Source organism: Paralichthys olivaceus, chromosome 20, assembly GCF_024713975.1.
Source record: "Paralichthys olivaceus isolate ysfri-2021 chromosome 20, ASM2471397v2, whole genome shotgun sequence".
NCBI lineage: Eukaryota > Metazoa > Chordata > Actinopteri > Pleuronectiformes > Paralichthyidae > Paralichthys > Paralichthys olivaceus.
The window spans coordinates 10,910,376-10,934,676 of record NC_091112.1 but is presented as its reverse complement, the minus strand read 5'-3'; the positions used below and the strand labels follow the sequence as shown (position 1 = coordinate 10,934,676).

Here is a 24,301-nt window from a genome sequence, read left to right as displayed (position 1 = left end):
GAAACAGTAATGAGTTATAATGTGTATTTAAATCAATGAGGAATGTGTGACAGCATGTGTGAAGGGGTGCAGCACACACCTAAAGACCTCTAGCCTTTGTGATATGTGCCTCGTCGCTGCTGCCAGCTGCTCCCACAAACACTATAATCAGCCAGGTGAAAGTCCACCACTTTTATCAAGTATTGAGACACTCGGCGACCCACATGTGCTGCACTAAATCTCTAACAGTTGGCAGGTTCGCAGATGCTATCTCTGTTCTACGAAGATAGTCAGACAGGAACAGAACAATGTGTGAAATCACACACAGGGATGATGCTCACAATGTTGGTTCATTCGTATAATATTCATGTAATAATAGTTTTTCCGTTTCAATCCTGTCGGTCAGTAATGGCCCATCGTCTCTGCTCAACCCCTGTGAGCAGTTCAGTGCACTAAATTAGCATAGTGGTTATATTTTCCCTTTCCAATGTGACCATTGTTCTGACATGTTCCTATTGAAGGCCTCACATTACAAGCCCACAGTGAGGCTATTGTGTCTCGACAAGGACCCTTCACACACCCGATGCCAATACTCGCACTTATTAGCCGATCCACAGTGTGACAGTCAGCCTCCTGCAGGTGTGGAAATTTCCATGCGGATCCGAGCACTGTGCAACATGCTTAGTAAGTGAAACTAACAAATCCGGAATCGCCAACAACGTGCTTTTTAATTCGCTGAGGTGTGCATGTACACGCACAGACCTCAGATTGCATGTGCTGTGTGCTGTTAAAAAGGTGTCGAACCACAAAGAGGACAATCTACACAGATTATAAACCGATGTGAGGTCGCTTTGTAAAGGAGACTGCAGCCAGATAACAAGTCTTTCATGCTTTTCCTCATCTGTACAGCAGCTCACTTTAATTAGACAATAGCAGAACGGTATCAAGGAAAAGGAGGGGGGGGGGTAGCCCATGGTCCAAGTAGAGGGAAGGGCTTCCCTTTGTACACAATTATCTACTTTTGGCCTCAAATCAAGGTTGCAGGCCTGGCTTTAATCCGACAGCCCCTCAGCCTCTAACAGCAGCACAGCAGACAATGGCTCCAACACATCTTTATAAAACAAATGTCCGCTGTTGGGATTCCACCAGTGTAAAAATACCATTGTGAAATCTACTCCTCTGTACGAGTGAGATGAATTACAGTTTGCAGGAAAAAAGGAGAGAAGATTCCTGCCCCCACCCTGTCTGTGGAGAGAAGGAACGTTATTGATTTCAAAAGAGAGAAAATCAGATGTGTCACAGGAGAAAAAGTAATGACGACACAGGGACACAAAGGTGTGATCACCCACCCACTCAACCACCACCAATTACTGATATTGTTTAATCACCCAACCCTAATTCTATAGGATTTGAAAAAAAAAAAAAAACACACACATTGAAATCACTATAAATATACAGTTGTACTATTACAATCCAGGGGCAGATCCAGGAGTAGGGCCAGGGGGGCACTGGCCTCAGCTGAAATCTGACTGGCCCCTGTGCCAGCAGACTTTTTCATTTTTAATAAGAGCCACTTACTAACATCATTGTTTGTTGTGCTTAAAAAAAGAAATAGTTTTCTAAATATATTAAGTGATGTGGCTTTACTTAAAGCTATGGAGCCAACAGTAAGGAAGAAATGACGTTAATGTGCACCTTACTGAACTAACTTGTGGCCCCACAATGGCCCCTGATTCAGACAAATCTTAGATCCGGCACTGTTATTTGGATAACATTGTGAGAGTATTGCTGATATATATCAGAAGGGGTGGAGGGGGGGTTAAAACCTGCCTGGGGAGTTTTTCCCTCATGAGTCACTATCTTTTGTGTTTTTTCTTCTTCATCATGCAACCTCTGGAAAGACAAGAGTGGAGCTGCGTGTCTCAGTCCCACAGCTGCTGTTGCCCAATAGAGAGAGCAGGGGGAGGTAAAGTGGGCCGGCCCTGCCCCCCCACCCCAGCCTTATAACATTCCCTCATACATCCGCCTTGTGCTGCACGTTATAAACAAAGCGACGCCTGTCACACCACACTGCTGCAATCTGTCTGTAGAGAGAGAGAAAAAGTTTGTCTGGACATTTGTTTGTGGGGAGTGTTCGTCTCAGGACAATCAGAAGTGAAATCCGCAGGTAGGTTCCTGCTCCTCTGCTTTTATTTCTAGTTATTTGGTAATAATTTGATAAGGAAGTGGGCGCCAGCTCGATCACTGCCAATTGTTTTTCTCAGCATGTCTGAGCACGTTGTTATTCCTGTTTGACAGTGAGACTTTGAGAAGTTCAGTTTCAGCAAAGAAAAGTGTCTTCCCTCAGAAGTGTGAGCAGAAAATAATCAGAAAGGAGCAAAAACACTTCACATGCATCTCAGAATGTATTTTTTTCTGTAAAGTATTGTCACCTAAAACGCACCATGGACAGGAGTTTTCTAGGTAATCGTTTCTGAAAGTTTGAATGCATTTTAGTAGTAAGGGGGGAAAAGGAACTTCACAGGGCATTTAACACGTGATCCTGGAAAAAAGGAAGCTTTTGCCTCAAGTGTTGTAACTATAATGAGGCCAAAAGTTTCATTACGAAAGATTTTGCATTCTAACATTAATATGAAGAAATGAAAACAGAAATATAAACCTAGGTGGAAGTTGATTTAATAGAAATGTATAGATCGCTGCTGAATTACCGTGACCAAACCTTTCCCACACAACATAGGATCTATACATTTCTATATGCACTGGCTAAATAATCCTTTATCATGTCAAAATGCAGTCTTTTTACATTAGTGGCATTAGTCTGTTTATAAAAGCATACCATCCATTGGTGCCTGTCCAAACAAGCCTGTGTCCTGACTTGTTTTTCAGACTGGGCGTAGATTTTTCTCTTAAGTCTGATGTTTGTGATACAGCCTATATCCAGCCCTCAACCCTGAATAAAAAGATTACGACCCTGCCCTGATCTCTTCAGACGCACACAGGGAGGTTTTCTGGTGCGAGATCCAGGAGGGTCTCATCTGACAGTAAACAGCAGCAGCTGTTGCTTGGAAGCCGCTGTGGTACGAGAAAAACAAGTGTTTTTCTGCGCATGAAACTGCCGGTGATCCCCCCTGAAAACCACTCACCCACCCTCCCCTCATCAACTGGCTGTAGCAACGGAGACGGCCACATTTTGATATCTTTTACAATCTGAAAATGTAGGTCTGTGACAGCTTAGTCCAGTGTAGGCCTGCTGCTGTGTTAATATTTCAGAACCCAGGGATTTGACAGATTAAGCGAGTTCCCAAAGATTAGGGAAGCAATCATTGTTTCTGCAGATAGATGCTACGGGCTTGTGGATTTAAAAACTATATGGAGGCAGCGGAGGAAGGGTGGCCTGGCCTTGATTTCAGCTTCCCTAAAATTGAGATTCCCCATCCAAATCTAATCAGTGCATATGTTTCTCTCTCCCTCTCTCTCTCTCATAGCTAACAGAGGCAGGCTTTGAGCTCATGCTGTTTTGTAACGTGGATGTTCTGGTTTCAAGTAGTGTGTCGTATCTGTGGATTTGCTGTGGAAAAACAAGCACTCATGTGTTATGCACACAGCAAACACTGTCGAGTGAAAACATTGGATTTTCAAAAAAGTCTACTTTTCAGGAATAAAACCTGATCAATCAAGAGAACTATGATAATTTCCAAAACTTTAAAAAGAGTAATAGATTATCAATGGATCATAAACTTTACTTCAGTGTATGTTGTCATGGGACTATCTGTCAATCATTTTTTAAGTTTTGTTTTACCCAAAACTCATTTGTTTTATTTGTTGTGCAGCTGATTTCGAGCTTCAGATTTTTGGATCTTCCCGAGCCTGTGTCCTCCCTCTGCTTCCTGTTCACGATTGCATAACACAGTCTCACTTCTGCCAGGCCCAGGCTGTTTTACAGAATAGTTAGTTTTCTTCCCTACAGCCAGGCATTTTAAACACACGTTTCAATAAATATGCATGTGAGAACTGGTTTGACTTGGTTAGAGAGAATGTTGCCAGTGACTGCAAGCCAGTTTGGAGCATGGCCAACTTAAAGAGAGCCCCCTGCTGCAGCCGCAACATAAAATCCCTGTGAGAAAAAAGGTGCACAGCAGAAACATCACACTTCCCTTTATTGATAATGTTTCAGGCACCTGGCAGTAGAAATCTTAAAAAAAAACACCTGCATCCCAAGAGGTTTGTATCTATTGCTCTGTGAGATTTGGTTTACATAAACATCTTAGAAGTACATTTGTGAATCAACTTGTAGCCACTCTCTTGTCACGCTGCATGGGATTATCATGCTGTGGGGTTAAACTCCATGTGCTGGCCAGGTGAAGCATTATCTCAGTTAGGGGAAACGGTCAGAGGTGCACGGCTGGTGGAAACAGCAGGTGACCTACTTGTCTCCTTCTGCTGTCCAGCATCACTCTGTGATGGCGATCAAGCAAAGGGGTAGTCTGCAATCTGACTTTTTTTTTGTTAATGAGCTCTGTGTTTACAAATAAAGCTTAGAGGATTCCCCCCCTTCTTTATTTGCACAGTTTCTAAACTAAAACAGTCTGAGCTGTTTCATTATCCAACATCATGATGTTCACAAACACGCCTACTCTCACATGGCGGTGGAATCTCTACGGGGGATGATCTCTTGTCCTCTCCAACAAAGCTCCCGCAGTGCAATGGCGGCCATGCTTTTGAATGCCTCAGCAGAAAAATGGACCTGTTGTTTGATACTCCTCTTCCTCTGTGGTGCTGTGAGGTCCGGTTGGCGCCGGTCTCCGAGTCAGAGGAGCATGTGTGAGCGTGTTTGTGTGTCCAGGGCGTATTCTGCCGGACAACCTTCATCTCCGCACTTGAAACCTGATGAATCACTTCCTTTAAAAGAGCATCTCGGCCCCTGTAGGTCGATGTTGATGAATTGTCTGCCCTGGCTGTGTACAAGCACACACACACAGAAGGACAGAGAGCACAAAACAGATGATGGCTGTCTGGGGAAAGAACAAACATAGCGACTGCAACCAAGAAGAAAAAAAGACAAACAGAGGAAAGTGACAGAATGCACAGAGCTAGGATGCCAGCAGGGAGATGAAAAGAGGCAGGGATGTTTATGTGGGAACCAGGGTGTCTGTTGCTTCCTGTATGTGTTTGGGTCAGTGAAGGCCTCCTTCAGCAGGGGGAGAGAGGAGGGCAGGCCCCTGGCTCTCAGGAGCCACCGGGGGCCAGCGGACAAAGAGCCCTCTTAACTTGCTAATTTGATTTGCATGCAGAGCTGCAGCCTGTCCACTCCCCTCCGACACAGAACAACACAGGCTGGCTCTCTTTCTTAACTTGCCCCTCTTTAATTTTTTTCTCCCTCTTTCTCTCTATCTGTCCCCTCTCTTCTGAATCTCTCTCGCTGAACAGTCACTTAGTGTTCTATTTTTTTAATATCTTGAAACTATTGTTGCTTCAGTTTTCAGTAGATTCTGGTTCCAGCTCAGTATTTCATTCCTGTTCGAGTGGTGTGAGAACTATTCTCGGATCACATTTCCTCTTTTCCGTCCTTTTATCTGTCGGTCGCCAGTCTTCCTGCCTGTGCACTCCGTCTGTCAGGTTGTGTGTGTGAGACTTTTTGTTTGTGTGTCTCTGTTGTGGGCGGTTTGCTGGGTGTGGCCCGCTATGTGGTCCAGTCTCTGCTTGCTGCGTCTGTGCAATTGTGTGTATTCAAGTCTGTTCTAGTCTCTTTTATTTGCTCTGTGAAGAGATGTAAAGCTAACAAACGCACCCACCTCAAGGTTTCAAAGTCTCAAAGTTCAAATGTTTTCTGCACCTTTTTAAAAAGAAGTTTGAGACCCCGCAAGAAAATGATGACACTTTGGTTCAGTTTGAAGAACACACTAATAGTCAGGGGAAATCATATATTTGACCTATTATCGTGTCCATTATCCAAACATAACATTCCTTTCTCTGAAGAAGGCATCTTCCATGTGAAAGAATGTAAACCTCTGAGACAAAGACTGAATCAGTTCCTCACTGCCTCTCCTCTCTGACCTCTGTAGGTTCTGCAGCTCTTGGAAATGGATGACATCCAGGTCGTTGAGTCCAAACCCCTGCTGGTTGACAGGGAACTGCCGGTACGTATCCTGATCAGAGCCAAATCAAATAAAGTTATTGATAGTTCTCATAAATAACTTTTGACCTAGACAAGGAAAGTGTAGTGCTCAGCATTGTGTGAATTATATCCAACAAAGCGCTCGTATTGGTTATTTATAGACTTGTGGTTGCAGATGTGACATAAAAAGTGTTTAATCTTTTTTCTCATTTAATTAAGCAAAGATGGGAGTGTTAAAATAAAATTGTTTTTCAAATAAGAACTTTATAGATCTGGATCTGCATCTGTTCTTTCCTTGCAGGGCCTGAGAGAGGCTGTGCAGCAGCTTGTGATCAAGGTATGTTTGAACACATTTGTTTTTCCTGTCTTCTACAAACTGAGCTTTAATGGTTGACACTTGTGTTTTCAGATGATACCCATTAACAGCAGAGATGGTTTTATTGTGTGTTTTATTATTTTAACTGGTCTAGTTCCATCTAGTGGCTGATATAAAGATATAAAGATTTGCTTCATGAGTAGTTGAGTGTGGTTGGGGCGGCTCGGCTATCTCACTGATGACCTTTCATCCACTGTGATTTTATTAGGACTGAAATGTAATTGTGGCTTTGCTAATTCAGTCAGCCGCTGAAATGATGAACCATAGCCTGGTTCTGGATTTTTAAGATGCAGCTACTGTGCAACAAACCATTTCACTTCGCCTCCCGGGCATGTTCACGCACACTCACATGCTTCCATCACCAAGGAGGTTTTCATCCCTGTTCATTTATTAGTAGGTTTGATTGTGTGTAAGCAGGTTTATTCAAAAACAACTGAAGGGATTTCCACAAGGATGGAAGGATGTGGTACGAGTCTGGGAAGAACTACGTTATTTTGATTAAAACATGACACAAACAAAACATGAGATCAGTCGTTTTAAAATATTTTCCGAGGAATTAATTCATGGATTTCGATGAAACTAAATCAGGCAGATGCAGGGAATTGATATCCATGAATGTGTGAAATATATTGCACCTTGGGACTGTTGGACCTTGGCGGAGGTTTGTGCTCTACTGAACTCTATTCTAGAGTCGTATGTGTTTGCTGCTGAGTCTGGGGTCTCTCAGCACCTTGGACAGCGCTCCAGAGTCAGACCCGTGCTGTCAGAAACCTTTGATGGCTGAAAGAACCTTATTCTCAATTCAGAGAAGATTTGGAGCATGAAGGTGTTGACTCAACATGAAATACCTCAAAACCACCTTCATGTAGCCTGTGATTCCAGCATCTTTTATTGGTCTTCTGGTCAGTGAGCAAAGATCTTTTGACTTACTTTGCTTGACATCTGTGACCTGAAGTATCCCGGTCAAGTCTTTTGGGGTCTTTGCGCCGACTGAGCTTCCAACAATAAGTGGAATAGGATTACCTGAGACCAATGATAACATGGGGATTCACACCATATATATGCACAAACACAGGCACCCAAATCCTTCCTTCAAGCTTCATAGATGCACGTACAGGGCATACACAAACAAACAAGCACGTGTTGTCTTGCGGGATTATCTCGCTTGTGTAGCTTGAGTATGTTCTGCAGGGGCGGAGGGGCGGGGTGAATCTTGTGATGTTTACATGTACATTACAGCCGGTAAATAGGTTATACGCCTCCTTGGATGTTCCTTTGGAGCAGATCCCATGCAGCCAAGACTGGTTTGAAAACCACCCAACAGATCATCGTGTACAGTTTAGCAAATGTAACAGGTCAGGTCATCATGGGGCAGCAGGTGTTTTTTAAAGATTTAGTTCCCAAGGAAATAAAATGATTTAAAAATAATAATTTTCGATTAAAATATAATTATATTTTAGTATATTTAATTAAAAAAATTGAACGCTTTTCTGACACTGGTAATTTTCCAAACCCTTAAACCTATTAAGTCATTCCACAGATTTAGTGAGTTATTGACTATTTATCAAGTTTTTTCGGAAATGTTTATAAACCATCTAAAGTCTCTGTTTGGCTTTGATAGACACTTTCATTTAAAACTGTATTTCATTATTTAAATCGTTAAATGTCACTAATCTCAGCCTTTATTTTGAAAGTGTTTCCCTTAAACCCTTCTGAATAATGCCTGGCTACGTCCCTGCACTCATTCATTCAACATATTCCCCCTCTGGCCACTCACCCATACTTACTCATCATGTCAACACGGTAGCCAATGGGCCCTCTGTCTGACATTGGTTGATCCAATTTAGGGATCACTTCATCTAGAATTAGCTTGTTTTGACCAGCGTGCAAGGCACCATGGGAGGCCAGGGGCTTAGGACGACTGGTAAGCAGCAGGGATATAAAACACAGCTCTCGGCTTCAGGGCTGAACAACTTCAGAGTTTCACCAGCTCTTGGATCTATCGCTCTGAGACCTGCTGCGACTGTTTTATTTTTTCTCCCAGTCTTGAGCAGTGTTGAACTCCTCTGCTGCAAACATGGTTCTGGAGGATTCAGATGTGGAAATGATTGTTGCTGAGATTGAAGTCAGCGTGAGTAGACTGAAGGCTGCGATCAAGTAGTTTCCAGTGGATTTGTTGGATTATTATTCATTTTTGCAGCTCATTAGACAGAAGGGATCAGTGGATGGTATTTACAATGATTTTTCTAGTTTGGTTGGAAAGTTGCACGTGAGAAATAATCCTTAACAAGATGAGGAAATAATGCAGCACTGTGTAAAACTCTTATTTTGGAAGTGATTGTACATTTATTCTGATTTAACACTACTTTTCTGCAAGTGTGGTTAGGAGTTTTCCTATTTTGAGGAATCGAGATCTGAAAGTTTTAATATATTTAACTATCGTTTTTTTTGCATCTACAGGAGCACGATGTGGAGACTCCTTATGGAAGACTCCACTGTACGATGAAGGGGGTTCCTAAAGGGGAGAGACCGGTCATCCTCACCTTCCATGACATCGGACTGAACCGTAAGCTCTGTCCTTATTCAGCTCTTTCTATGTGAAACATCTGTTGCTGTGCCTAAAGCCTGGGGCTGTTTTGAATTACTGTACCATGTGGGACCAGATTACGGAACACTGATCTAACTGTATTGAGTCTATTGCACTAGAGTATCTCAACTCCTCCGTAGTCATCATCAGATTTATGTGACAAGATAATGAGGAGCAACACCTACATGTTTTTCAAAAACAAACTCTCCTAGTCTTACTCTCAGGTAATCTGAGGTCATTTCCACTCCTCAGCCAAGTATCACTTATCCACCTCCATCGTTTTTTTTTCCCAGACAAAACCTGCTGGAACACGCTCTTCGACCATGAGGACATGTCAGAGATCATGCAGCACTTCGCAGTGTGTCACGTTGATGCCCCTGGGCAGCATGAGGGAGCCAACACTTTTTCCACTGGGTGAGCCAGACGCACAAACACACAAACACACTTGCAGACGTTGTTCATGTATGTCAAGCAGTCTGTGACCTTTGACTCGACAGATAAATCACCACGGATCTACTTAAGACAACCTAATTTTGCAAGTGTGTTGTGGGGACAGGTGTTTATCTCGTCCCAACTAATCTCTTTGCTTTGATGGTGGGACTTTGCCTTGTGTTAAAACTACCTGGACAGTGATCTGAAAAGATAGTGGGACACAGATGGCTGATATCCAGGATATAAAGAGCAATTTAGGGCAGTTATAAGATAGTGGTTATTATTAAAATGATAACTAAAGCTTTGTAACAATAAGCGTTATTTTTTTCCAGATATGAGTACCCCTCTATGGATCAACTCTCTGAGACACTCCCTCTGGTGCTGAAGCACTTTGGGTACGTTGAGCTGCAGTTTACACACACTCACTGCTCACACTCATATTTGAGATATTCTCCAACCTGTTCTAACAGTTTCCGTGTATCTCTGTGCAAACCAGGCTGAAGACCATCCTTGGAATGGGCATTGGGGCGGGGGCCTACATTCTGACCAGATTTGCTGTAAGTTTCGCCCCTTTGAACCTCTGGATCAGGCTTAATAATTATGAGTTTTAATCAATCCAGGATTAGCACAGCCAGCTAAAGTGTTTCTACGTTTTTGCTGATTTTGGCAACATAACACCGCTTATTGCTTGAGCCCGCTGAGCCATTTAAGTCTCAGGAATGTTCCAGCATTCAACACTAACACTGTGCTCGGTAGGAAGTCACACTCTGTTGACAAAAGCCTGACAGAGATACAACATTAAACTCCCCGCTGCAGCTTTCTCTTCAACTAAAATATGTGTGAACTTATATGAACAGAATATAACATTTATTCACCCAGAGAAGCATCTGTGAGATTCAAATCAGTGATGATAGCGAGTTACAGAGAGACAACACCAAATATGTCACAAATATTATAAAATCATTTAATCCAAAAAACAACCTAATTGACATATTAAGAACCCAAGAGGAATCTAAAAACCATCAAAATAAACTGAATAGAAGGAGATTTAACAGGCTGCATGAATTTAACAGAACAACAATTTTTCTGAGGGATGTCACTGAAAATCTTGAACAACCCACTTGTTAAGCTAAAAAAATCCAGAAACCTAATTTTACGGGTTCCTACCCATGTAGCATCCTTTCTACAAATCTTTCCGGTAGTTTTTGTGTAATCTCTCTAACAAACAAACAAATGGACGGAGGTGAAAACATAACCTCTTTGGCAGATTCATTTTGATTCTAAAATAACATAAAACATCTATAGCCAGAAGCATTAGCACCTAGTTTTTGCATTATTTATCTATTATTTGTATTTAACAACCAAAATAACATTGTTTGCTACAGTAATAAATCACTAATTTCACGTTACTGTGTGTTTTAGCTGGATTACTCAAGCATGGTGGAGGGCCTGCTGCTCATCAACATCAACCCATGTGCTGAGGGATGGATGGACTGGGCTGCACACAAGGTAACACACAAACTCATATTAATGCCTCATACACACATGGTAGAAGAATATTGGAGGGAAAAAGGTTGTTTTAAAACCTTAACATCACTTTTATCTGATTTCAGATCAGTGGCTGGACCCACGCCATGCCTGACATGATCATCGGCCACCTCTTTGGAAAGGTACCGATTCAGATTCTTTCTCAGGATACAGTAAATCCCACCACTCTGGTACAGGACATTATGTTGTTAACTAGCTTTTCTATGTTGTGCTGTTGACCACAGGAGGAGATCCACCACAACCAGGACCTGATTGCAACATACCGCCACCACATCCTAAATGACATGAACCAGTTTAACCTGCATCTCTTTATCAAGTCCTACGAAAGGTACACATCAGTGCATCAGGCACCTGTTGCCTTTGCAGTAGTTAGTAGTTAGTATTATGCTGAATTTCTAAGCCTGTATAAAGGTGAGATCTTAAATTTTAAGTCAAAAGATTTTCTAAAACTCAGTTATGTGTGTCTCTGCAGTCGAAGGGATCTGGAAGTTGAGCGGCCGGTCCCTGGAAGCCATGTCAGAACCCTCAAGTAAGTTTCCCTCAAGCAACATCTTCACTTGCTGCAGATTTCTATTTAAATCAAAACATAATGAAAAATATTTGACCAACACTTAATGTGGGATTACATGTTTCTCCTCATCCAGGTGCCCCACTCTGCTGGTGGTTGGCGACAGCTCTCCTGCAGTGGAGGCTGTGGTGAGTTGAGTTTGATTACATTTCTAAGGTGAAGAGATATGGGTTTAGCGCTTAAGCAAGAAAAAAGGTGGGAACAGAAATCAAGTGACAAAATCAAGTAGTTTAATCTGTTTAGGTCAAGTAAGAGCATTACTACTTTGTAACCATTTATTAGCCATGGTCAGGGTATATAATTTGTTTTAAAATTCAAATAATAGTACAATTTTAATTTCAGAATGTTTTTTGTAATGTGCAGCGTACAAAATGCTTAATATATTTATTTATGTGAACCTGCAGGTTGAGTGCAACACCAAGCTGGACCCGACAAAGACAACCTTGCTTAAGGTAAAGGAGCCTGTTTCTGTCCTGCCTCCCCTCCCCCTCCACCTTCTGTCCCATATCCTCGTTCAGATTATAACGGCCTTGATGGAAATGCGTCGACTGATAAGATTCCATTGGGTCAGCATTTACCTGGTGACATATTAACCAGAGTTAGGACAGCTGAGTGCGTCCTGAGAGGTGTGTATGCATGAAGAAGCATTCTGCTGCCGCTGACCTACTTGTTTTGGCCTGTGACGGCCTCTTATGACCTGCGGCCAAAACCAAATGGCCGTTCCTGCACAAATGGGTGCCATTTATTGGGGTTGACTGTACACTGATTGGAGGTAGCAGGGGCAAAGTGTTCAGCATGTTCAGATGGGACGTGCTGAGCGTAATGGTGGGTAATGGCGTGGAGCCGCTGCTGTGTGAACACTTTGTGAATGTCGGAGCACCAACATAGCTAACTGCTTTGTGTTTTCCCTTCTCTCTCCAGATGTCTGACTGCGGTGGCATGCCCCAGGTTGACCAGGTGTGTACGTGTTATGTTTGTGTGACAAAAAAAACGTTGCTTTTGTTGTAGAACAGAGCGGACAGGGCCGCATAATCAGCGCAGAGGGTCAGGTGGGCGGGTGCGAGGCATAAGAAGGTTGTACCTAAGAGCATTAGCAAGTAGCAGACGTGCACCACATTTGTCAGGTTGTAATCCTCCCCTGTGCAGCACCTGCTCATAGCAGCTGTCATATCTCAGACCCTGAGCAGTAAGCTGCTGGATGAGAGACTGAGTCTGTCTGTGTTATGTAAACAAGTGTGATAGTTAATGACAAGAGAACTGATCTGATCATCTCCTTCTTCTGTGTTCTGCTTCTCTGCAGCCAGGAAAACTGACAGAAGCTTTCAAGTACTTCATTCAGGGCATGGGATACAGTAAGTATTCAACACATGCAGTATTTAAGTTGTGTTCAACTGCGCCACTAACAACTAGTGTCGCACGGCCAGACCTCATCTCATCTCCACACTGCTGGAGAAAGTCATGAAATCTCACAACAGACATATTTGAAAGTAAAATATTGTACTTGCTGTGTTCCCCCCTGCAAAAAATGACATTTCTGCCACCTTGTGGTGACATGAAGTTTGCACCTTCGCTGCATGGTGTTGGTTGTTAATAAATGACCCGAGCACTCACTGAGGTGTAACTTGAACTCAGACTGAGGTCAGTTGCAGGTGTTTACTGAGTTCATTTGTAAAATGCAATATTTATTTGTAATATTTAGTTGAATTATTACAATGATCCAATATTAAGGTTAAATCACTGTGTAATGTACTTGGTTGAAGTGGTTGAAATGACACATTTTATTCTGTTGTGTGATTTGATTCATTATATAAAAATCCATTGTATTATATGCTCATTATAGGCCTTTAAAAGATTTACCTGCAAAGTAACTAGTCGCTGTCAGATTAATTTAGTGGCTAAAAAACGACATTTTCTTCTAAAGATTGTGAGTAAAAAAGTAGAGGTATAACATCGCGCGAATACATTTTTATTAAATAAATAAATGTAGAAATATAAAAATAAATTAGTAATAAATACATATAGTAAATTAAATAGAGAAATAACATTTTACCTCACCAAACTACATATTTACTTATTAATTTATTCAGTCATTTATTTATTCTGGCAGTTTTGGTCCTCGACATAAAGTAACATGAACCTCAGCAAATATATTCAGTTACTGTCCACAATTGGATCTTAATTACACAATTGCACAAAATTAAAGCTTCATTCCAAACGATTTACTAAATCCTCCACTATCTCTCTTCAGTACCATCAGCCAGCATGACCCGCCTGGTCCGCTCCCGCACCGCATCCGGCTCCAGCGTCACCTCCTTTGAAGGCAACCGCTCCCGCTCCCACACCAGCGAGGGGAACCGCTCCCGCTCACACACCAACGAGGGCCGCAGCCGCAGCCACACGACCGAGAACCAGCACGGCCGCTCCCACACGGATGGCACGGCCAACAGCAGCGTGGACCAGGCAGGGCCCAAGTCCACCGAAGTGTCCTGCTAAAGTGGACCTCCACCCTCGGGTCACGCACACTTCTCAAAGGTCCCTTTGGTTTGTGCTGCGCTGCCTCTAACCGACACACACACACATTGCTACGCATACACACATATAAGTGGAAGGTTTGTAAAAACGTACAATGGACACTCACATGCAGAGGAGTCAGTGCAGCTGAGACGCCCCAATTAGAAAACTTGAGGTCTTGAGTAGGAGGTCAAGGGTCAACTGTAAGCCTGTTTTATCATTCTGAGGGACTCCAACACATCGGAACAGTATCTGCTCCTGAGCTCTGTTGTCAGGCGAGTGTGTCGTTAGGGGCAACGCAGCATCTGGGAACACCGAAGCAGAGAATGTCGGCGAAAGCTGTGGACACCAGCTTGTACATGTATCGCTCATAATCTCTCATACATATAAAAAAAGAAGAAAATTGTTTTAAATTCTATTTCTGCATTTCCTCATCCTGTTTTTATCCATTTTTACCAATATTGACACAGCTTTCTTAAATATACCTGTTTTCTGTTTACTGTAATTGATCATTTATTCTGTTATTTTCCATGTCTGACATGTTGTCGTTGGTACGTAGGAGCAGATTTGTAGACGTAGAGAATGTGGAGGCACTTGGATACATTTTGAAAATAAATGGCAGTTTGCTTCTCAAATTGCAAGTGTAACTTTGAAAATTAAGGGACAAACATCAAGTTTATCATTTATATTCAACAAAGAATGTTTCATCTCACTACTTTCCATTATTCTTGATTTTTTTAAACATCTTGTTATTGTAACTACTTTTAACTCAAAGTTACACATCTGTCATGAGTGTAAGCTTCGCCATAAATCAAAAAAACTCAAAAGCTTTGTGAATCATGGCCTCAAACAAAAAGATTTATTTTCTCTTTTTTATGATGATTTCTATGCAATCAATCACAATGGAACAAAGATGTGCCATGGAATTGATCACTTTTTAGACGAGATGCTCCTATGTGGTTGTGGATTCTTTTGGGTGAGTGAAGTGATAGGTCCGCATGTTAACATGAGGATAGCCATAGAACTTACCTGATACCTTCTACTCCCGTATTTTACTTGCACTACAGCAACGTTTTTTTTCGCTTGGTAGAACACAGACATACACAGCTCTGTAAAGATTGCGATGCACAACCGTCTAATGCTGTAGAAAAGCATTAAAATGACGTAACAGTTCGTATTTATTAAAAAACGACAATAAAACCCTTGTAACAGATCTTCCCTGATTGCGTCTTTTTTTATTTGTTAAGATGTGTTCATTTGTAAAGAAAGAAACAGTCTCAAACGTAAGGCTTTGTCTTTGGCATTTCACTCACAGAAAAATAAGGAAAATATATCTTCAGGAAAGCCTCATCATTTAAGTTGACTCGTGAGTTTACAGACAATGTTCTGAAAACAGCTCGAGAACATCACATATATTATTACATATATCGAAAGCTACATAAATAAATTAAGCCTTCAATACTTCACACACTTAGTGGCTGAATATTTTCATTTGCAAAGCACATCATGCTTTATGAATCCGTTCTGGAGACGCATATATATATATATATTTTGTATTTACAGATTTTTCCAATAGGAAAAAAAGACCACATGAAAATCCCTTGTACATCGTAACAAATACAAAACACTGCTTGAGAAAAAGAAGGTGGAGATAAGTCCAGATGTTCTCTAGCTGACATGGGTTGCTTCTTCAATTCATGACTTCTGGGTAACCATAGTAACTCTCCAGCTCAGCGAAGATGTCGTTGGGGTTTTTGCAACTGAGGTTGCAGAAACAGGCCTGGACCCACAGCATCTTCCAGGTGAAGCCCGTCCCATTGGGACAATCGAATTCCACGTCGATGGTCTTGGACTTGTAGGGGATGCAGCAGCGCTCGTCTGTGCAGACCCCACAGTATTTGGGCCGGTACAGCTTCTTGCTGGTGCAGCCAGAAATGGTGAGGTTGGAGGGCTGGTCCTCCCTGTAAATGTTCAGACACTTCTTCCCTGGCTGCAGGAGGAAGGGAGGAGAAAGATGTTGCATTATTTCAACTAGTCAATTGTCATTTGACTGCTTCAGATGTAACCATCAGGGAGTACCTTGATATGTTTGGTTATGTCCACCTCGCAGGGCCGCAGGTTGCAGAGGCGGGACTCTTTGATCAGCTCACATTGCTCGTTGGCGTTGGAGATCCTCATGGACAGGCCGCGGCCACACGTCTTGGAGCAGGGGCTCCATGAGGTAGTCTGGGAAATGCAGTTCTTGTGCCAGCTCCCAGTCTCAGCTGTGAAAGCTGGATTAATGTAGAAACAGATGAGAGGTTTACAGGCTGTGTCATGGCCTATATATCCCAGTTTGTTTGATTTTATGCACACTGATGGACTTTGTTATGATTAAAGCTTAATGCCCTTCAGTTTCAAGGATATCATCGTCTTGTTTTGATGGGCCAATTGTCTAAAAACTCCAAGATACTGAATGTACAATCAAATAAAACTTATGTGAAAGGGAATAAGAATTGTTGTATTAAGATAAAAAGGATTCAAGTGATTCTTGGCTCATCAGTTGCAGATTAACTCTCTGTCTATTAAAGACTCAGTTAATCTGACTGAGAACTAATAGCTTTTAAAATGATTAGAACTGGTCGAGAAGTCTGGGGGAGATTTAACTGTGTTGATAACTTCGTGGACAACGAGGTTTCTTTGTAATAATTCTATTTTATCAAAGACCAGTTTGCGCAGGAGTACAGCATCGCCTGGTAGTGGTAGCGTATGTGTTTTTAATTTAAAATACTTAAATTGGGTTTTCCTATGGTCTGGCTTTGATTAAATTACTTATGCAACACAAAGTTGTCAGTGTTCACATTCTTCCCTCCGTGGCTCAAATGCCGCTGTGTGCTAAACGACTGGAAACTGGACAACACCCAATAACAGTGTGAGGGATTGGTCTGTCCCTGCACACAAACACACACACACACACACACACACACACACACACACATGCACCCACACAAACCTCATGATCCTTCTGGACTACAAACTGTGCTCAATAGACTTTTGACTTTGAAATTTTTTTAAAACACAGCTGCTGCTGTTCTACCTCTCTGGTCCAATCAAATCCACTGTTGACTATTCTTCTAAAAATCCAGAGATTTGAAGTTATATGGAATCAATAAGAGGTCATAGAGGCTGTTTTTATACTTCCACATGACCTGAGCTGACACCAAAATGTACACATGTCCTCAGAACTCCATTTTGGAGAAGAGAAGACATTAACACTTAAACATTACACAACTCTGAACTTTCTGCATTTCAATGAGCTGGAAGGAAATGAGGGGATTTGAAAAAATTCAAGGCAGTTTTGTATGAAAAGGCCCAACTTCACCAAACAGAAGAGGTGTCTTACCCTCCACTGCGTGTCGCGGCGCCGTCTTGCGCCCCCTCTTGGGTTCATCACAGATCCATTGCTCACAGCATTGTCCCCGAACTTTGACCCGACGTGGGGTCTGGCACCACACCCGGGGAGGCTGATACTCTGTGCACACCGACACGCAGCCGATGGCACCATTCACACACACGCACTGGTATTTACAGCTGGGCTTGAAGCTCTGCCCATTGCGGTAGATCACACCGTCATGCTCACAGCCCGTTCCCACCATATCTGGTATCACAGAGAGGGAGCAGGCACACACTGAATACAAAGAGACAAACAGGGCAAAGTGCAACTTCTTGGAAGCTGTATTTATGACTTGGCGTTTATGATAAAATAGTTATGATCGTAGAAGAAAAATCTGTCAAAAAGAAAAATTTACATTTTAAATGATAAGATGGGTTTACTAGTTTGGGTTGCTGGCTGCTTGCAAACCCAAACTACTTCAGGGACCATTGTAAAAACCTTTAGCACAAGTATCAGTGTTAGAGAGTAAATATAGTTTGTATAAACAGCAGTAGTTACTATAGACGAGACAGAAAAGGGTCAACTGCATCCACAAAAATGCTGTGAAAAATAAAAAGCAATAAAATAAATTCAAACATACATAAAATGACCACACTGTTACAGCTTTGAACCACAAATGTTACACTTTTACAGCAAACAATGACTTTGCAATGCACAAGTGTAAATGTAACTGTAAAATGTAACTCGTTGACATGTACAACCCAGAATCCTTTCTTTCACATTCCCAGAACTCATAGACTTCCAGCTTTTCATGACAAAAAGTTGCTTTAAAAGCCTTAAATGTTGTGTTTTCTAAAATGACTTACATCACATTTGTGGAGATGGAACTTTTGTCACTGTATTCAAAGTGATTTAAATTCAGCAAATGGTAACACCAGCAAATTAGAATTACCACCCATGGTTGTTCACCTCCGCCAACCAGTGCAGTGTCAGTCTACATACATAATTTCCCATCAGGTCCCTGTGACCTTTGACCTTTGACCACTGAAAAGTATTAAGTTAATGTTTGAGTCCAAGTAACAATTGTTCAAAACTTTACCAGAGAGGCCGACTTGAGATCTCATGTTCAAGAGGCCAAAAACATGTTTTGTGAGGCCACAGTGAACATTTGTGCCAAATTTGAAGGGAATCCCTGGAGGTGTTCCTGAGATATAATGTTCACAAGGCAACAAATGAGCTACGTGAAGTCACAGCCACCTTGACCTTCTGCCACTAAAATTGAATCACCTTGAGGTAGACTTTACCCATGTACCAATTTTGCAGGGATTCTCTCAAGTCGTTCTTCAGCACAAACCACATAATGTGAAATATTTGGTGAATGGCATCAGAAAATATATCAGCACCCCTTTGTTTTCATTTGTTTGGATGTTGTTTTGGTGAGTGACACTTACATGCACACACTCCTTTTTCGTACCTAGGCTTGTCCGAGCTGTAGTCACAGTACAGTCCCTTGTGGTAGTCGCACGTGTCGGCCTCGTTGCACACCTCGCCCACCTGCCGGGCGCAGGTCTTGCAGCAGTCACAGCCATCCATGAGGAGGCTCACACCCGGCGGACAGGTGGGGGTGACCCCGCGACACTCGCAGGGCCACTTGCAGTACTGTGTCCGGTTGTAGAGGTCCGCGGGTGGGGAGGTGATGGCTGTGGCAGGCGGCATGGCAGTGGAATTCTGGGAGAAGGCCTGGAAGAAGGAAAATGGACAATTTAAGCGTTTATGACAAAACAACAAAATAAAAAGACGATTAACCACAATTTCACCTAAATATAATGTATTTCTTACTGTCTGAATAATTGTATGGTCATTATACACTGAATGTTCCGTAATATACCATAATGACTATACAGTACAAGCTTGGTCCCCTAAAGTGAGCAGCTGATGAATCTCTGTCTATGTCATCTTTTATTAAATGAGAGGTATTTCCCCACTGTGGTGAGGCAATATTTTTTATATCCATAATCCTGAATTCTTTCATATCCAGCCCTCTCTTTAATAATCCTGTCTTATTAAGTCACTGCTCCAAAAGCTTTATAATCACTTATTATGTACACCTCTGCCCTGCCGCCTACATGGCTGAAAACATGGCAGCCTGCAAATGTGTGGTCATGCTGTGCAATAAATTAAATTAGTCTACAAAAATGAATTAAATATCCAGCAGTGATAATCTTATTACATGTATGACAAACACTTGTATGTTATTAACATTTCAAAGGTGTTTCATCAACACTTTTAATGTGTAATCCTGCCAAACACAGAAACCCAAAATCAAGATTTCTCCCTCAGTGTGTTCTGAGTCTTACGGGCTGCTCGCCAAGATCACACAGTAAAAAGCCCAGCAGCTCTTAAAAGCAGATGTTTTCACTGAAACAGGCCACACGGGGCACATTAAAAGCCCAGCACTCAGAGATTTGCTTTGGACAGCAGATGCATGAGTCTCTGCAGAGGAAAAAACTTTCCCATTTTCATTTAGTTTATTTTGTTCCAGACAACAAATCGAACATTTTGGAGTTGGGATTGAATTCTGCTTGTTTTGAGAACATGATGTGCAGGAGGAAAAGCCAGATGATGGTCTGCAGATTTTCGCTCAGGGAGTGAGGAGCTGAGAAAAAGAAAAGTTGCTACAAATTCTCTGATGAATGATGATGCCTGAATGTAATAAACTGAACGTCCCTTTTAATTACCACATTATGAACTAGTCTAGAGAAGGAGTGAAACATTTGTCAGGATGTGAAAAATGATCTATATCCTCATTGATCATAACATGATAGATAGATAGATAGATAGATAGATAGATAGATAGATAGATAGATAGATAGATAGATAGATAGATAGATAGATAGATAGATAGATAGATAGATAGATAGATAGATAGATAGATAGATAGATAATTGGTTTGTACTCATTGATCCCAAATTGTGAAATTATGTGTTACAGCAGCATGTTGGGGCATTGCACATAGAGCAAAGTATCAATAAAACAGATACGAAGAATTAAAATAGCTTAAAATAGAATGTAATAGATGTAAACGTGTACATACCCCCAAAGTAAATGATACACAATAAAGTACTATAATACACAATTAGGTACTAAACATAAAAGAACAAAGATCGATCTGCTTTGATCCATGACACAAACATATACACATGCACAATTATTATGTGATTAATTGTCATGGAGCATTTTCCTAATTATCTCATGCATGGTGTATAATGCCATCATTTTTTCTCAGTGCTTTAATGAATCTATGTTAATGTCAACAGCCGCTTTGTGTGGTGTTAAAATTTAATGCAGATTAATGAGCTTTAATCAGAGCAGCGCCACCAGGCAATTACTCAGAGTTAGTTCAGCCTGCAGCGTTCAGGGTAAATTACAGAAAACAAACAAACAGATTAATTATGCAAACAACAAAGAAAAGCAGAGAGAGGTGAAGGTTTCATAATAATGAAAACATGTAGTGGGCCTAATGCAATCATCAGCCTGGAATTGTTCATCTTTGCTGACTAAATTCGGCTTTCAGGAATAATCTATTGATCTCAAAATGTCCATATTTCCTCCCTGAGTCTTTGATTAATGTCAACCAAGCCGCTCAAAAAAAGAAACCATCATCTCATTCCATGTTTTCCAGGGTGACCTTAAATAGTTGTGGTGTTGTGGTGATGGACAGCTAATAAGAAGTGTTCTCTCTGCAGAGAGAAGTGACATCAGGACTGATGACCCCTCTCCCCCTGCTGGTTTCATCTTTTGTTGCTGTCAGCCTCTGGTCACAACACATGACCTCTGAGAGTGTCACGAGCACGAGCATGGACAAACCCCTTCCTCAGGCGAGAAGGTCACATTTAGAAGAGGAAACCTTTCCAGATATCGCCACAGGGCAGTGAAGAAGCTGTCACATAGATGTTGTTTTTAATTTCACTGAAAACCCTAACCCTACACACTGAAGAGAGGCAACGTGAAGTTAAACTGTTATACACATATATTCAAACTATATTCACACTTAAAAAGAGGATACGGCCCCAAAAAGAATGCAATAACATGGATTGCCACATTATTTATGATTTTTTTAATATAAAAACAAAGTATATGAAATAATGAACACATGATACAAAACATTTTACAATTCCTTTTGGAGAAATACCAAGTTTTATTTAATTACTTGCTTTTAACTTGGTTACTGTAATTGTGTTGCACCACTTGGTAAATAGGTTCTAAATCTGTGCAAATCTAAAGTTACTGCCATTTATTTACTGATCCAAATCAAACAAATATTGACTCCAGATTGACTCCACAATTTCCAAATGCAGAACAGATGTACTCATGTGTCCAACATAAAAAGGAAAAGGAACCCATTAATGGAGCCCTATTCCTATTTAACCACAAGGTGGCGCTAAACTGTAAATTAGAAAGTGAGGCTATATAATGGCAACTGCTTTTAAATTCCATCTAGAATGACTTGGGACACTAATAACTTCTGCTCAGCACTGTCAGGGAGATTTATAATGAATAAGAATAAGCTTCAGTTAATTCAATCAAGTTCACTGAGCCACAAAGTAGCTACTGGCTCATCCATTTGGATGCAATTGAAAGATGTGTCATCAAGAGGATGCTCTCTGTTAAACCAACTAAATACAAAGTTGTCATAAGGTCATTTTGGATTCCTAATTCACTATTAAGCACAAATCTCAGCAGGAACAGCCAGCCAAGTTAGATGCATTGTAGAAATGTGTGCCCCAGACCCATGTGGAGACCCTGTGGATGCAGACACTATACCAACACTGTGCAGTTATTATAACAGGAGCTGGGAAACTGCAAGAAGTCACTCAAACCTACTGTGGAGTTGGTCACTGCACAAACACCCTCCCATAGGTTACTTTTATTATTGCATGGATAATAATATGCGACTATACTCAGTGGAGATCCTCATATCTACCAAATATGAAAACAAGAAATAGACCTGAACTGAACACGAAAGCAATGACACAGTAACACACCATGAAATACAAAGCAGAGTCAAATAAAGAAAACACTGAAAAGATTTGGGTCAATGATCCTTCATCCAACCTGTTGAATCCCGCCTGCTGCTAGAATCCACAACAGGAGCCAACTCATCACTGGAGGAGATGTGCAGATGCATTGAATCCAGAATTGGTCCCGTTTAAAAAGCGCACGACGCGCCGCAGAGCGCAGGTGCGCACCTTCCTGCTCCTGGTCCCGCCGCTGTCAGCATCGTCCCGCACCGCAGCTCCTCTGCCCCGCGTCCCGGCCTGACAGCCTGTTTAAGAGCACCGGCTGACGTAAGGTCTGAAAGGACGAGCTTCGCATGCCTCAGACAGGGGGACGGTTCCTTCCTCCTCTCCCTCTGCTCCACTTTCACCCGGTCCTCCTCCTCATCCTCCTCCTCCTGCTGCTGCTGGCAGCCCCTGTGGTTTGGGCGTGTCCTGGGATGTTTCAGCTGACACTAACTCATCCTGTCCCATCTCATCTGGACTTTTTAAGGCCTTTCTTTACCTCCACCTTGGTATGACTTAAAAAAAGGAAAATAAAGCATCTGAACTTCACCTAATGTGTTAAAAAATGATTTTCCTTTTGACAGGAGTGAATAAATATACAGTACAGGTTGCCTGCCTGCTGCCTGCAGTGTCTATTTTAAGGCCGTGACAGTGTCTGGCACGCAGATGTTCAGTTTTAATCAATGATGTCATCACTGCTTTCCTTTTCATTTTCCTGGAAGTTTCTTTTTGAGATGATGCAGATGAGGGCCAAGAGAATTCCACTTTGCACTGCTCTTCAGCCATATGGAAAGTGTCTTTTATTTCAATCAGGCTGCAGCGCTCATACTGACTAACACATGCAACAGGTCGGCAGAATAACCTAAACCCTGAAGTCATAGACAACCCAGAGAGAGCTGGGTGGCTGAGAAATGAGTGCCCCAGGTCTGAAGCCATATCACTTACAGGCCTCTCTTCTGATCCCTGTCACAGAGCTGTCAGCCTCCGAGCTGATCTGAGCTTCTCTCTCTCTGCCCCGACAACCCGACCCCTCCACTGCACAATGTCCACTCTCTGCTGCTCCCTCTCTCATGACCAGCGTCTCCTCATCTTGACTTTCTGTCACTTTCTGTCTTACTCTGTCACTTTCTGTCTTTCTCGCTCTTGAACCAATATCCACCCACTTCAGTTCTGCCGAGTGGAGTGATTTAGAACAGATTTTTAGATTTTTAACTTAGGTAACTTCTTCTCTTCCATCTACTATCAATAATTTGATGCGATGGGTTTCCTTGGATGTATCATGTTTGAAGGAATATATTATTTTATCTGACAAACCTTAGTCGAATAAACAACGTGTACATATGGAAATAAACAATCTAACTTAGTATCTCATCTCTATATTTGATCTTATATCTTTAGAGATGTTGAGTTTTTAAATTATTCTTGAATTCCTAAAGTAAGTGTGTTCCTATTGTAATGGTTTTTGCAAACTAAGAAGCTTCTGGGACTAAATGGATTACACAGTTTATCTGTGCTGTCGAAGGATTTAATTCAGCTATTCACTTATCTGAGACACACCTGAGTCTAAGTTCATCTGACAGAGACAACATTTGGACAAAAAAAAGTTTTAGTATAAAATGAGTCCTGTGGAACATATTTATTTAAATGCACATTATACTGTCAGTGTTTCAATTGTGCAAAGTCATGATTAAAGACAGAATTCAAAGGAAATAGATGAAAACATAAGCTATAAGATACTAAAATATACAT

At 41.6% G+C, this 24,301-nt stretch overlaps 2 protein-coding genes across 3 annotated transcripts; one reads left to right on the top strand and one right to left on the bottom strand.

Annotated features, from left to right (window-relative positions):
• The first annotated feature begins 1,909 nt into the window (after nt 1–1,909).
• Nucleotides 1,910–15,329, top strand: ndrg1a (N-myc downstream regulated 1a). 2 transcript variants are annotated; one of them, XM_020090673.2, is made up of 16 exons: nt 1,910–2,146; nt 6,042–6,116; nt 6,396–6,431; nt 8,931–9,036; nt 9,351–9,471; nt 9,822–9,884; nt 9,986–10,046; nt 10,912–10,998; nt 11,103–11,159; nt 11,262–11,365; nt 11,510–11,566; nt 11,682–11,733; nt 12,010–12,057; nt 12,527–12,562; nt 12,906–12,957; nt 13,854–15,329. In XM_020090673.2, the coding sequence occupies exons 2-16, from the start codon at nt 6,060–6,062 to the stop codon at nt 14,096–14,098; spliced, it is 1,182 nt and encodes a 393-aa protein (XP_019946232.1). In that variant the 5' UTR covers nt 1,910–2,146; nt 6,042–6,059; the 3' UTR covers nt 14,099–15,329. The 2 variants fall into 2 exon arrangements, with proteins under 2 accessions (XP_019946232.1, XP_069372001.1); XM_069515900.1 differs by lacking the exons at nt 1,910–2,146; nt 6,042–6,116; nt 6,396–6,431 and adding an exon at nt 8,435–8,601.
• Nucleotides 15,323–22,915, bottom strand: ccn4a (cellular communication network factor 4a). The gene is made up of 5 exons (XM_020090674.2): nt 22,605–22,915; nt 18,941–19,229; nt 17,499–17,753; nt 16,196–16,389; nt 15,323–16,106 (listed from the first exon to the last, which is right to left on the bottom strand). Exons 1-5 carry the CDS (start codon nt 22,650–22,652, stop codon nt 15,807–15,809), a joined length of 1,086 nt encoding a protein of 361 aa, XP_019946233.2. The 5' UTR covers nt 22,653–22,915; the 3' UTR covers nt 15,323–15,806.
• Nucleotides 22,916–24,301: the final 1,386 nt, after the last annotated feature.

Coding starts and splice junctions, on each gene's coding strand:
- ndrg1a (XM_020090673.2), top strand. CDS start 6,060: ATGGATGACATCCAGGTCGTTGAGTCCAAACCCCTGCTGGTTGACAGG. Junction 6,432..8,930: donor TGCAGCAGCTTGTGATCAAG/GTATGTTTGAAC, acceptor TTGCATCTACAG/GAGCACGATGTGGAGACTCC. Junction 11,366..11,509: donor TTTATCAAGTCCTACGAAAG/GTACACATCAGT, acceptor GTGTCTCTGCAG/TCGAAGGGATCTGGAAGTTG.
- ccn4a (XM_020090674.2), bottom strand. CDS start 22,652: ATGAGTTGGCTCCTGTTGTGGATTCTAGCAGCAGGCGGGATTCAACAG. Junction 17,754..18,940: donor CGAAAAAGGAGTGTGTGCAT/GTAAGTGTCACT, acceptor CTGTGATACCAG/ATATGGTGGGAACGGGCTGT. Junction 16,390..17,498: donor GCCGCGACACGCAGTGGAGG/GTAAGACACCTC, acceptor ACATTAATCCAG/CTTTCACAGCTGAGACTGGG.